This window comes from Aquarana catesbeiana, linkage group LG05 (genome assembly GCF_042186555.1).
Source record: "Aquarana catesbeiana isolate 2022-GZ linkage group LG05, ASM4218655v1, whole genome shotgun sequence".
NCBI lineage: Eukaryota > Metazoa > Chordata > Amphibia > Anura > Ranidae > Aquarana > Aquarana catesbeiana.
The window spans coordinates 83,949,015-83,961,799 of NC_133328.1; the positions used below are offsets into that span (position 1 = coordinate 83,949,015).

At 44.5% G+C, this 12,785-nt stretch overlaps 1 protein-coding gene across 4 annotated transcripts in view; it reads right to left on the bottom strand.

Moving 5' to 3' along the window:
- DYNC2I1 (dynein 2 intermediate chain 1) overlaps positions 1 to 12,785 on the bottom strand; it is a 140,692-nt gene that overhangs the window by 118,572 nt on the left and 9,335 nt on the right. For 3 of the 4 annotated variants that reach the window (XM_073629926.1, XM_073629925.1, XM_073629928.1), the window contains exons 2-3: positions 8,789 to 8,842; positions 4,461 to 4,908 (exon numbers count right to left, since the gene is read on the bottom strand). In XM_073629926.1, the coding sequence (XP_073486027.1) occupies positions 4,461 to 4,908; positions 8,789 to 8,842 (502 nt within the window). The remainder of the gene's footprint in view (positions 1 to 4,460; positions 4,909 to 8,788; positions 8,843 to 12,785) is intronic. The other variant, XM_073629927.1, reaches the window with a different exon arrangement.

The window sequence follows — 12,785 nt, forward strand, 5'->3', positions numbered from 1 at the left end:
TGGAGTTCACCAGAGCTTCACAGGTTGCCACTGGAGTCTTCTTCCAATCCTCCAGGACGACATCATGGAGCTGGTGGATGTTAGAGACCTTGCGCTCCTCTACCTTCCATTTGAGTATGCCCCACAGATGCTCAATAGGGTTTAGGTCGGAGGCATGCTTGGCCAGTCCATCACCTTTACCCCCAGCTTCTTTAGCAAGGCAGTGGTCATCTTGGAGGTGCGTTTGGGTTCATTATGTTGGAATACTGCCCTGCGGCCCAGTCTCCGAAGGGAGGGGATCATGCACTGCTTTAGTATGTCACAGTACATGTTGGCATTCATGGTTCCCTCAATGAACTGTAGCTCCCCAGTGCCGGTAGCACTCATGCAGCCCCAGACCATGACACTCCCACCACCATGCTTAACTTTAGGCAAGACACACTTGACTTTGTACTCCACACCTGTTTGCCACCACACACGCCTGACACCATCTGAACCAAATAAGATTATCTTGGTCTTATCAGACCACAGGACATGGTTCCAGTAATCCATTTCCTTAGTCTGGTTGTGTTCAGCAAACTGTTTGCAGGCTTTCTTGTACATCATCTTTAGAAGAGGTTTCCTTCTGGGACGACAACCATGCAGACCAATTTGATGCAGTGTGCGGCATATGGTCTGAGCACTGACAGGCTGACATCCCACCCCTTCAACCACAACAGCAGTGCTGGCAGTACTCATATGTCTATTTCCCAAAACAAACTCTGGATATGACGCCGAGGCCTGTTCTGAGTGGAACCTGTTCTATTGAACCACTGTATGGTATTGGCCACCATGCTGCAGCTCAGTTTCAGGGTCTTGGCAAACTTCTTATAGCCTAGGCCATCTTTATGTAGAGCAATAATTCTTTTTTTCAGATCCTCAGAGAGTTCTTTGCCATGAGGTGCCATGTTGAACTTCCAGTGACCAGTATGAGAGAGTAAGAGCAATAGAACCAAAATTTAACACACCTGCTCCCCATTCACACCTGAGACCTTGTAACACTAATGATTCAAATGACCCCAGGAAGGGAAAATGGCTCATTGGGCCCAATTTGGACATTTTCCCTTAGCGGTGGACAGCCAGCGGTTTAAACATTAATGGCTGTGTGTTGAGTTATTTTGAGGGGACAGCAAATTTACACTGTTATACAAACTGTACACTCACTACTTTACATTGTAGCAAAGTATAATTTTTTCAGTGTTGTCACATGAAAATATATAAAAAAATATTTACAAAACTGTGAGGGGTGTACTCACATTTGTGAGATACTGTATAACCTGCTCTTAATCTATCCAAAATGAAAAAAAAGGTTTTGCCTATAGTTCTACTTTAAGGACCAGTATACATTTTTCAGATGACCTAAAGTTTTCTAATGTGTAGCCAATATTAGCATGCCCTAATAAATAAAGTGACCCTGTCACCACAGGTAGCAGATAGCCAGAAATAAGTGAAGTAATGCTTACTTCAAAGCATACTAAAGAGCAGTAAGACCAGCGTTTTGGGTCCTGGACTTCGCATCTTCATAAAGGGAGCCCTTCTGTCCCTAAAACATCAGGCTTGCTCCTGTTCTTTTTGAATGCTGTAAATTAAAAATGACCTCAACTACTACTCTAGTTCTGACTATCCATTACCTGTTTTCTGCAGTGTCACTGCTTGTTTTGCACCTAATTCTCTTTGAATGGCCATGGATCAATTTTTGCAGACTGTCACCATAGGGTCACATGTAAGTAAAGCTCAGCCTGTAAAGGAAGAACATAAAAGGCATGTCTTCCTGTTTGCCCACATATTTAGACTCCACCGTTTTCTGCTTCCCATTCTTGGCTGAAAGTGCCTCAGATCCAAAGGAAGATAAAGTAAGAGAGTTGGCAGCTAAAACTGGTATTCACACAAGTGAAACTCCTCGGGATGCAGGGCTCTTCACTAGAAGGCATCTGCAGTATGCGTGACACCCCTGGGTGCCTGCATTTTAATCAGTTAACAAGATCAGCATATATGGAGTGAAAGCTTTTGTTTAAGGACTGTACTACTTGAGCTTGAGTCAAGTGAATCAGTCCAATCTTAAGGTGGACCTAAACACAAAAAGCAAGGATTTGCTATCCTATAGGAACATCTAAAAATGTTAAATTGAGCCTAACAAGTAACCTGAAAAATGTATCTTTTGTCTGGAAAATAGCAGTGCACTCCCTGGTACACGAGGGGGCCTAGGCCCTCCTATGCCTATAAACTCATAGCTATGTATGTGGAGTGTAAAATCATTTGAAGCACTGCTGTTTTTAAACTGCTACTCTCATGAGATTTTAAGGAAGACTTAAAGTGGTTCTAAAGCCTAAACATTTTTTACCTTAATGAATTCCTAAATGTTTTAGGCATCAGTATCCCCCCCCCCCTTTTTTTTTACTTACATGATCCCTTCAGTCGATTCAGCGCTGGTAAACATCTGCAATTCTTCTCTCCCCTCACTTCCTGGTCTCACTGGCTTTGCTGGGGCACTGGGAGCCAATGTCAATCAATGCCAGTGAGGAGATGGGGGGGGGGGGGGGGGGTGTGAGACCCACACAGACAATGGAGCTGTGTCTGTCGACACAGACAGCGGGGCTCGGCAGGAGCACACACAAGTGCCTCCATGGGAAGCGGCTAACTGGGGGGACACTGGACTTAAAGGAAGAGACAGGAGCGCCAGCGGGGACCGGAGGGGAGGAGGTTCAGGGCCGCTCTGTGAAATTCCATTTCCCAGAGCAGGTGAATATAGAGATGTTTGTCATTTAAAAAAAAATTACCTTTACAACCATTTTAAAGCGGGGGTCCACCTAAACCGCCAAAAAAAATATTAAAAGCCAGCAGCTACAAATACTGCAGCTGCTGACTTTTAATACATGGCCACTTACCTGTCCCAGGGTCCAGCGATGTCGGCAGGCGACGCCGAGAACCCGCTCGGTTCTCGGCACTTGCCGCCACCATCCTAGGTGAGGGAATCGGGAAGTGAAGCGTTGCGGCTTCACTTCCCGGTTCCCGTGGGAGTCTATGCCGGAAGGTGGTGCAAATACCTGTCTTAGACAGGTATCTGCACCCCCCTCCCCCCTGAAAGGTGCCAAATGTGACACCGGAGGGGGGGGGGGGGGGGGGGGAGGGTCCCGAAAAGCGGAAGTTCCATTTTTGTGTGGAACTCCGCTTTAATGACATCGCAACTGCATTGCTCACTGTGTCCTTGCTGGACAAAAAGCTGTACTTGAGAACCTGTAAAGCTGGGATCTCCCTGCTTCATTCATTCAGTACATTTTGTTTTCTGCACCTTTCCTTCCTTACCCTGTAAGGGTTAGCTGTTCTTGAAGAGTCCATTAACACCTAGGGCTGAACAGTAGACTCCTGTGGGACTCTATAATGGATGATGTTCACCCCTGGATGCAGAAAGATTGTAGCCAAGGCCAATCATCTGTCCCTTAACGCAAATAACTACTCTGTGTGTGGGTGTATACATGCAAACAGCGGCAGATAACCGTAGCTCCTGTCAGCCTCTCAATGCTTTGTACGGGCTTCCAGGTTGCAGCTGTACACACACACACACCTGTAACTCCAGCCGGAAGACTTTGTCGATCATTTCTGCAGAAATTCACTATCCGGCCCTTACTGCATACTGGTAAAGAGGAGTAGCTGCACAGAGGGGAGAGAGCTTGCGGAAGCAAGCAGTGGTGCATTCCTTTTTATTCTTTACCCCCTAGACCAGGATCTCCAAACGACGGCCCCAGGACACATCTGGCACACTACAAGATTTTGTAAGGCCCTCAGGCAAGGTCAATGTGCACAGATTGAGAATCCAGGTCAGCAAAGGCTACCTAAGATCTTTGCCCCCCTCCATCCCCCTTTCCCCCCCCAGTCTCCACCACAAGTTCCCCCCCTGCTGCATGGTCATCATCCCTGTTGACTGCGAGGACCATTCTGCTCCTACAGTCGTACTATAAACTTTACAGTCATAAAGGGCTATAATGAGGACCCTAGAGTAAGGGCGGTTGGTACTGTTGGGGACCCATAATGTTGTTGATGACCTATCGTAAATGGGGGACTCTGATGTAAGGGAGCACTCTGATGGGAATCCTGATGTAAGGGGGATCATTCATTTTTAAAACTGATTTTTTTGGCTTATGAATATTTGTCATATATGAAGTGGACCCTTGTAGTAAAATGTTTGGACACACCTGCCCTAGGCTAAACAAGCAGTAAATACTTGCTATGCAGGAGGGGAGGCAACTATATGGTAATTTTCTACTGGTTCTACATTCTTGGTATAAGCTTTTCTAGAATTACCAAAACATGAGGGTCTACCTAAAAAAAATTTATTCAGTTTGCAACTAATCAGGCAGCTTCTTTCACTAAATTGTTAGCAGATCTAATTAAATCAGAATGTAGTGTGTACAGTCAGGCTTAGAGTATACAGCACATTAACTTACCCAGACTCTCTCTCACCATCCTCTCCTCCTTGGTCAGATCAGATGTCCCATGGTCTTTAGCAGAATTTTCCCCTCTGTAAGTTTTCTCTTTAATCCTTTCTTTCTCCCCAGTTCTGTGTCTCTCAGATACGTGAGGTCTTTCTGTGTCCCTTGGTTTTTCTTTTTCCCTGCGATGCTCTCGAACTCTATCCCTCTCTTTATCAGCAGGGGTGTCACTCTCAGGATATTTGTCTGTCTCTCTTCTCTCACCATTAGGATTGCCATGTCTCTCCCCCCTCTCTTTGTCAGGATAGCCATGTCTCTCTCTTCTTTCTGTTTGCCTGTCACTCTCGTTGTGTCTGTCTCTTTCTTTCCGTCCAGACTTGTGTCTGCGGTCTGCATGCTCATCTCCATCTTCTTCTCTTTGAGGTCTCCTTTCTTTATGTCTCTTTTCATTAGAAGATTCAGACTGCATAGCCAAAAGAAAACAGCATTTGTCAGAGTTAACAAGCTAAGTAACAAGTAACAGTAAAGGACATATACAGGCAAAGAATTTAAATAATAGAAGTTCATTGACTGTAATGAGATGGGCAAAAGGAAAACCAATAATCTGACTCCATTATTTGGATATTTAGCCTTGGCCTTTACCGGTACAGTCGCCTTGAAATATAAAAGAAACCCCAGCATATCATGTCATTTGTTTGCAACAACCCAAACCTAAAATAGTAGTTGATATTTTGCAATATTCAATGATTATAAATAAAACTATGGCTGTCAGGCAGCACAAACTAAAGCAGTATTAAACCCAAAAGCAAATATTTATTATATTGCAGCTTACCAATTCTTAGATGTGATGGTTGTATTAGTTTCCTTATTTTAGGCTTTCTTCTACTTCCATCTAGTAATCCAGCCAGCAATTAAGCACAAAACTCTCCAGCAGAATGCATCAGTTTACAAGGATGAGATAAAACAATTAACACTGGCAGGGCAGGGGTGATTAAAATTGCCAGCTTTTATGTATTAATTGCAAAACCTTTATCCCAAAAGGAAAAAAAATGGTTTGCTGTAACTGCTTATAAAGTGTGATCTGGAGTTTGGCTTCAAATGTTAGTGTATCTAAATCTGCTTTTACATGTAACACTACCCCTCCCCCCCAAACTGACAATGCTGCTGTCTACTGTGTCTACTGTGCTCATTCCTACACAGTCATGTCTCACTAATACAGGAAGCGTGTTACTGGCCAGATCACCAGGTAAAAATAGAGGGAAAGAGCCCTATGTGTGTGACATGCGTGCACTTTTCTATGTTCAGGTGTGAGATCATGCCGTGTGACTCTGCCTGGCAGGGGAGAGTGTAGAGATGGGAGGGGAGTTCTGGGATGTCATGACTCCTCCTCCTGAGCTCTAGCAATGAGACCCACCCACTGATCTGAAATTTTAGCACAGCTCATACAAGCAAAGGGAAAATGATTCTGAAGGTAAATACACATACATGACATTTGTACATGTGGGCACATTACTATGGTGCTTTTGCAGGATGTCATGCAGGTTTACAACTACTTTAACTCACATTATAAAAACTATCAATAAATGGTGTATTATGTGCTGGTCATACTCACTCTGTCACTAAGATTCATTTTCTATATTCTGCAAAAAAACCTAGTTGATCCTGCTGCTCTCTATCTCCACCTTCTCCCAATTCAGCTAGATATTTTGCAGCTGTGGTGGCAAATCTGCACATGCTTTAGTTTTCCCCATCACATTTGAGCAGCCCATGTGACTATGAAATCACATGTGAGCGAATACACCATGGTAAAATGAAAGCCCAAAAATAATCAGACCAGCAGCCTGTGAAACACTGAGCAGGCTAAAAAGCAATCAACAGTTACTCCACTGACTACAGGGGAGCCAAACTAAATGTACCCAACAGCCTATACTGTAACTAGGAGGGTGCTACACCTGTGTAGCCCTCTTTTGGGGGGTTATGAGAAATGGCCCTCCCTAAACAGGATATTGTGCTAAACCTGTAGGGAAATAAGAGCATCCGGTTGTCGTTGAAACTGGCGAGCCAGGTGGCATCCTACCCCCACCTCTGCCGGGTCTGTGAGCAGTGTGCCTGCCAGCTTCTGTGCATAGTACCGCATGTCCTTAGGAGGATTCCAGCCAGTGTTCTTAGGGCTTTTTGGAGGTTTACTCACGGATTACTTAGGCTTCTCTGTGCCACGCGGTCCACACTGCTGGAGGCTCGCGGCGGCACCATTTTGGATCTTTGGACGCTGGATGTCCTTATTTCCCTTTCCCCGGGTAACCATCACAGATCCAAGCATACCGTGGGGTCACAAGAGGTTCTGGAGCTGCCTGGTGTCCGTGTGCCTGTTTTTCTGAGCCGGGAACAGGATCAAATCAGGGTAACCTGCGGGAGCTCTGTGAGATGCAGCTGCTCACATGCCAGTCCTGGCCAGGCCCCTACTCGCCACTGACATCTTCAGCCTGACAGCTTCCAGGTATTCGATGCCAGGCCATTTTCATTGGCTCGGCTGAGATGACATCACTTCTGCACATGCACGAGAGTTCAATAATCTCTGCAATGCCAAAACTTTACGTGAGGTCCCCCCCCCCCCCCCCCCCCCCAAGATCCATACCAGACCCTTAGCCGAGCACGCAGCCCGGCAGGTAAGGAAAGGGGAGGGGGGGGGGGGGAGCGAGCACCCCTCCCCCCCTGGACCATACGAGGCCACATGCCCTCAACATGGGGGGGTGGGTGCTCTGGGGCAGAGGCAATATAATGACTTCTATTGGAATTGGGCGGGGCCACCCGATGACGCAAGTTAGGGAACACGCCCCTTGTGATGTCATCACCCGGGGCATTATTGGGTGATGACATCACAAGGGGTGTGTCCTCTAACTTACGTCATCGGTTGGCCCCGTCCCATGCCAATATAAGTCATTGCACACAACGGACCCAGCATTACACCGGGAGATCGCGTTGAGTCAACATCGGAAGAATAGAGGGAGAAGACCCAGCCGCTTTAATAAAATACATTAAAAACATGTGTAGTGTGTTTATTTTTGACACTTTTTTTATTTAGGTGAATGGGTAGGGGTACGATGTACCCCATACTCATTCACCTAGGGTGGGGGGGGCCGTGATCTGGGGGGGGCTTCCAGATCACGATAAGTCCCCGCCCGCAGACCCCGACAACCACCGGGCAAGGGTTGCCGGGAAGAGGCCCTTGTCCTCATCAACATGGGGAGAAGGTGCTTTGGGGTGGGGGGGCACAGGGGTTCCCTCTGCCCCAAAGCACCCACCCCCCCATGTTGAGGTCATGTGGCCTGGTATGGTCCAGGAGCAGGGGGAGCGCTCGCCCCCCCCCCTCCTTTCCTGACCCGCTGGGCTGCGTGCTCGGATAAGGGTCTGGTATGAATCTTGGGGGAAACCTCACACAATATTTTGATGGGGTTCCCCTTCAAGATTCTCAGCACAAAAGTCGCACTGCAAGTCGGATCTTGATCCGACTTCTGGTGCGACTTCTATTTAAATCAATGGGCTCCCATAGGGAATCATTGATTTTGAATAGAGACAGAGAAATACGGGACGGTGCATAAGGCTGTATATACAGCGTTAAGCCCCATTAAATCGCATTTAACACCTTTTACCGCCGTCTGTCGGTTTTACAGCTATAGCGCTGAAGCCTCAGAACGCACTGGTCCTGGGTTTTTTTTTTGGAGCTTAAAAACGCCTATGCCACTAACAGCTCAAAAACGCCATTGTGGGCATAAGGCCATAGGCATACATGGAGCGGCAATTTTAAGCTGCAAAAATTGCTCAAAAAGGTGGCTGTAAAAAAAGATATAGCATGTCTCTTCTGCATTAAAATCTTGGCTATTCACTTTGGTTAAAGTTGCACTTTAAATTATCGGACAACCGAATATCCTCCCACGGTTTTCATTATTATAACAAGGCATCTATCAGATCATACCGATTTAGAACACATGAAGTCACAGATCAAGTAGCTGTCTGATTTGGACTTGTCTTAGAGCTACAAGCTGACAGACAACAGACTAATAAATTGAAAGTCTACTGATTTCAGGCATGAAATCACTGCACTGTCACAGAATTATTAGATTTTAAAAGTAATGTTCGGTCCTTTGCTGTCTCCTAGATTAGAGCTTTCAACAATGTCAGGCTCTGCTGAGAATGTCATGCCTCAACGATGGCCATTTGTTTTCGCACTGTACATAGCAAAATTCCAGAACAGTGAGGAGTAAATTCAAATCAATGGCAGTCTGAAGAGCAGAGCTATGATAAAATAAATCTAATACAGCATGGAGAAGACAAGTCTACATAACCTTTAATTTCCTCTTCAGCTCCTCGGTCGACCAAGTGTCCTCCATTGATTTATGCTAAAGAAAAGATAAAATAAAGTAAAGAGGAAGTAAGGCATACAAATAAGAAGCTGTACCTTTATAGTTTATTTTTTTAATATTTTGTTTTTATTTTGCATTTCTGCTTTTGAACCCTTTGGGAAGATTCAAAATATGAACATACATTAATGGGCACCAAACCATAACCTGAAAGAGTCTAGTGAGGTTTTAATCATTCCCAATTTGACCATATAAGATAACTCCTCCTTCATCAAGGCTTGGTATAAGAATGAAGACTTGAAAGTACTCAAAACTGAACTCCTGACATACACTGATGAGCAGCAGTAAGTCACTTGTGTGTATGTCCAGAGTTCAAAAGGATTATCAGAGTGAATATATTTTCCAAAAAAGATCTCTCTGGTCTTAAAAGGAGAAGTATAGCCAAAGCTCATTTGGCTGTACTTCTTCTATAGATCACAGGAGTATAGTTTGTTCAGCACTCCTGTGACCCGTTTTCAGCAGAGAGTGGGCTGAAGTCTGCTCTCTGCTGATGTCACCGATGTCAGTCCACACACTGTCATCACGACAAAATCTGGATCTGCCACTGAGAGCCTGAGCAGGCCGCCTCCACAGCCCAGCGCTCCAGTGAGCGAGGAGGGGGCAGGGCATAGAGCTGTGACTGACAGTCTGCAGATCTGTGCTCACGGAACTGTCAGAACCCAGCGATCGTTGGTGTTCAATCGCTCGGTTCTCAGTGTAGAGGCGCCGGGGGAGAGATGCAGCATTAGGCTCGATTCACACCTATGCATGTTGCTTTTGAGCGTTTTTGGAGGTTTTTTTTTTCATGCTTGCCGCGTTTTTGAGCCGCGTTTTTGCCGCGTTTTTGCGTTTTTTTTTTTTTATTTTTTCATTTTTTTTACAGTCTTAAAAAAAATTACAAAAAAAAAAAACAAAAAAAAAAAAAACGGCAAAAACGCACCAAAAACGCTGCAAAAACGCTGCACTTGCGTTTTTTATGCTTGTCCATTGAAAACCATTACATGCAAAACGCTGCTTTTTGCATGAAAAAAAGTCCCCGACCCTTTCCAAAAACGCAGAGATACAAAAAAGCATTGATGTGAACATGTTCCATAGGAACCCATGTTAAAAAATTCCCGTGCATTTCTGCAAAATGCATCAAAAAACGCGCTAGTGTGAATGGGGCCTTAGACTGATGCTGCATCCACCTAGGTAAGAATAAATCAGGAAAAAAAATCCTTTACTTCTCTTTTAAAGGAATTAAAAAGAAAAACAAACATGTTATACTTACCTGCTCTATGCAATGGTTTGCACACAGCAGCCCTTATTCTCTTTTCCGGTCCCCAGCTGGAGCTCCTGGAGAAAGAAAGAAAGAAAGAAAGAAAGAAAGAAAGAAAGAAAGAAAGAAAGAAAGAAAGAAAGAAAGAAAGAAAGAAAGAAAGAAAGAAAGAAAGAAAGAAAGAAAGAAAGAAAGAAAGAAAGAAAGAAAGAAAGAAGAAAGAAGAAGAAAGAAAGAAAGAAAGAAAGAAGAAAGAAAGAAAGAAAGAAAGAAAGAAAGAAAGAAAGAAAGAAAGAAAGAAAGAAGAAGAAAGATCTCATGCACATCGCTGGATCGAGATGGTGCTTGGGTAACTGTTAGGGAGGCGCTGGTTGCAGAAGGCTTTTTTACTAAAAAAAAAAAACTGAGCCTTTAGAACCACTTTAATAAGGATACATTTCAAGTCTTAATGCCTTTATTCCAAGCCCTGATGAAGGGTGAGTGCTGTTGCCCCCAAAATGTGTTGGCTGTCTTTTATGTTGTGTTGGCTCGCCCAACACATAAATCTCAAAACGCTAACCACAACATACAAAGTCATCCACAGCTCTGCTCCAAGCTACATTACCGGCATAATCTTTAACCACTTCAAAACCAGCCTCGTTTTGGATTTTAGGTGTTTAAGAGTTTAAAACAGGTTTTTTTGCTAGAAAATTACTTAGAACCCCCCAAACATTATATATTGTTTTTTTTCTAACACCCTAGAGAATAAAATAGCGGTCATTGCAATACTTTTTTTTTGCACCGTATTTGCGCAGCGGTCTTCTAAGCACACTTTTTGGGAAAAAATTCACTTTTTTGAAAAAAAAAATAAGACAACAGTAAAGTTAGCCCAATTTTTTTTAATATTGTGAAATATAATGTTATGCCAAGTAAATTGATACCCATCATGTCACGCTTTAAAATTGCGCCCGCTCGTGGAATGGCGTCAAACTTTTACCCTTAAAAATCTCCATAGGCGACGTTTAAAAAATTCTACAGATTGCATGTTTTGCGTTACAGAGTAGGTCTAGGGCTAGAATTATTGCTCTCACTCTACCGGTCGCGGTGATACCTCACATGTGTGGTTGACACCGTTTTCATATGCGGGCGCTACTCACGTATGCGTTCGCTTCTGCGCGCGAGCTCGTCGGGACAGGGCACTTTAAAAATTTTTTTTTTTTTTTTTTTATTATTTATTTTACTTTATTTTTTCACTGTTTTTTAAAAAAAAAAAAAATTTGGATCACTTTTATTCCTATTACAAGGAATGTAAACATCCCTTGTAATAAAAAAAAAAAAAGCATGACAGGTCCTCTTAAATATGAGATCTGGGGTCAAAAAGTCCTCAGATCTCATATTTAGACTAAAATGCAAAAAAAAAAAAAAAAAAAAAAAGTAGTTTAAAAAAAAATGACACAAAAAAAATTGTGCCTTTAAGAGAAGTGGGCAGAGCCGTCGTAATGACGTCGCTCCGGCCGTCCCATGGTATAGAGACGGGTGGGGGCCATCTTGGCCTCACTCGTCTCAGTACCTCAGCAGTGACAGGTCCCGATCTCCTCCGCCGCTACCGACGGCTCCGGTAAGCGGCGGAGGGCGCGGGAGAGGGGGTGGCACCTCTCCCGCTGCCGATAACGGTGATCTCACGGCGAACCCGCCGCAGAGACCACCGTTATCGTGTACAGAATCGCCGGCCCTAAAGATGGATACCTCGGTTGTGGCAGCAGCTGCTGCCGTTACCGAGATATCCATCTTTAAAAAAACAGGACGTCAATATACAGTGGGCGGTTGGAAAGCGGTCACCCAAATTGTCCTCTTTGCTCATCTCAAGACCCGCTCTCTTGCCCCCCATACTGCTCTTTCCATACTCTTCTCCAGAGCTTCACCCCACCTCTGGAATTACCTACCCCAGGTTATAAATTTTACTTCACCCACAATCAATATCTTTTGCATCACTCTCCCCTCCCTTTAGATTGGAAGGTCTAACAAGCAAGGTCTTCTGACCCCTCATGTATTGAATTGTACTGTAAACATACTGTCACCCATAATATTTTAAAGTGCTGCAAAACCATTGGTACTATATACATTTATATAACAACAACTATTAACCTCTTGTTGGACTTGGTAACCCTATCGTCGGGTGCCCATTTAGTGTATGTTTATAAATTGAGAGTTTTTCTTGAACCTTTTGAGGGAGAACTGTTTGCTTTGGAAGCTGTCTCACCAAGCTGTTAAGCTTCCTGCATTTAATCAAGCACAGAAATGCTGGTGACTCTTATAGTGGTTGTAAAAGGCAGAAGGTTGTTTATCTTAATGCATTAAGATTAAAAGCCTTCTGTGTGCAGCAGCCCCCCTCAGCCCTCTCAATACTTACCTGAGCTCCCTCTCTATCCAGCGATGTCCACAAGTCCCTCGGCAGTCCGGGACTCTCCCTCCCGATTGGCTGATAAACAGCAGCGGCGCCATTGGCTGCCGTGCATGAAAGTCAGTTAGCCAAGCAGGAGAGAGAGGGGGCGGGGCCGAACTGCAGCTCCGTGTCGGCTCACAGCTGTCATGTTGAAGCAAACCATGTAGTATGTGATCATAAACTGAAATAATGCATCCTGCATATCATCTCTGCTTTCTACATGCCATCTTGCCAAATACACTCATGTGTGTTGCTAGTGACCT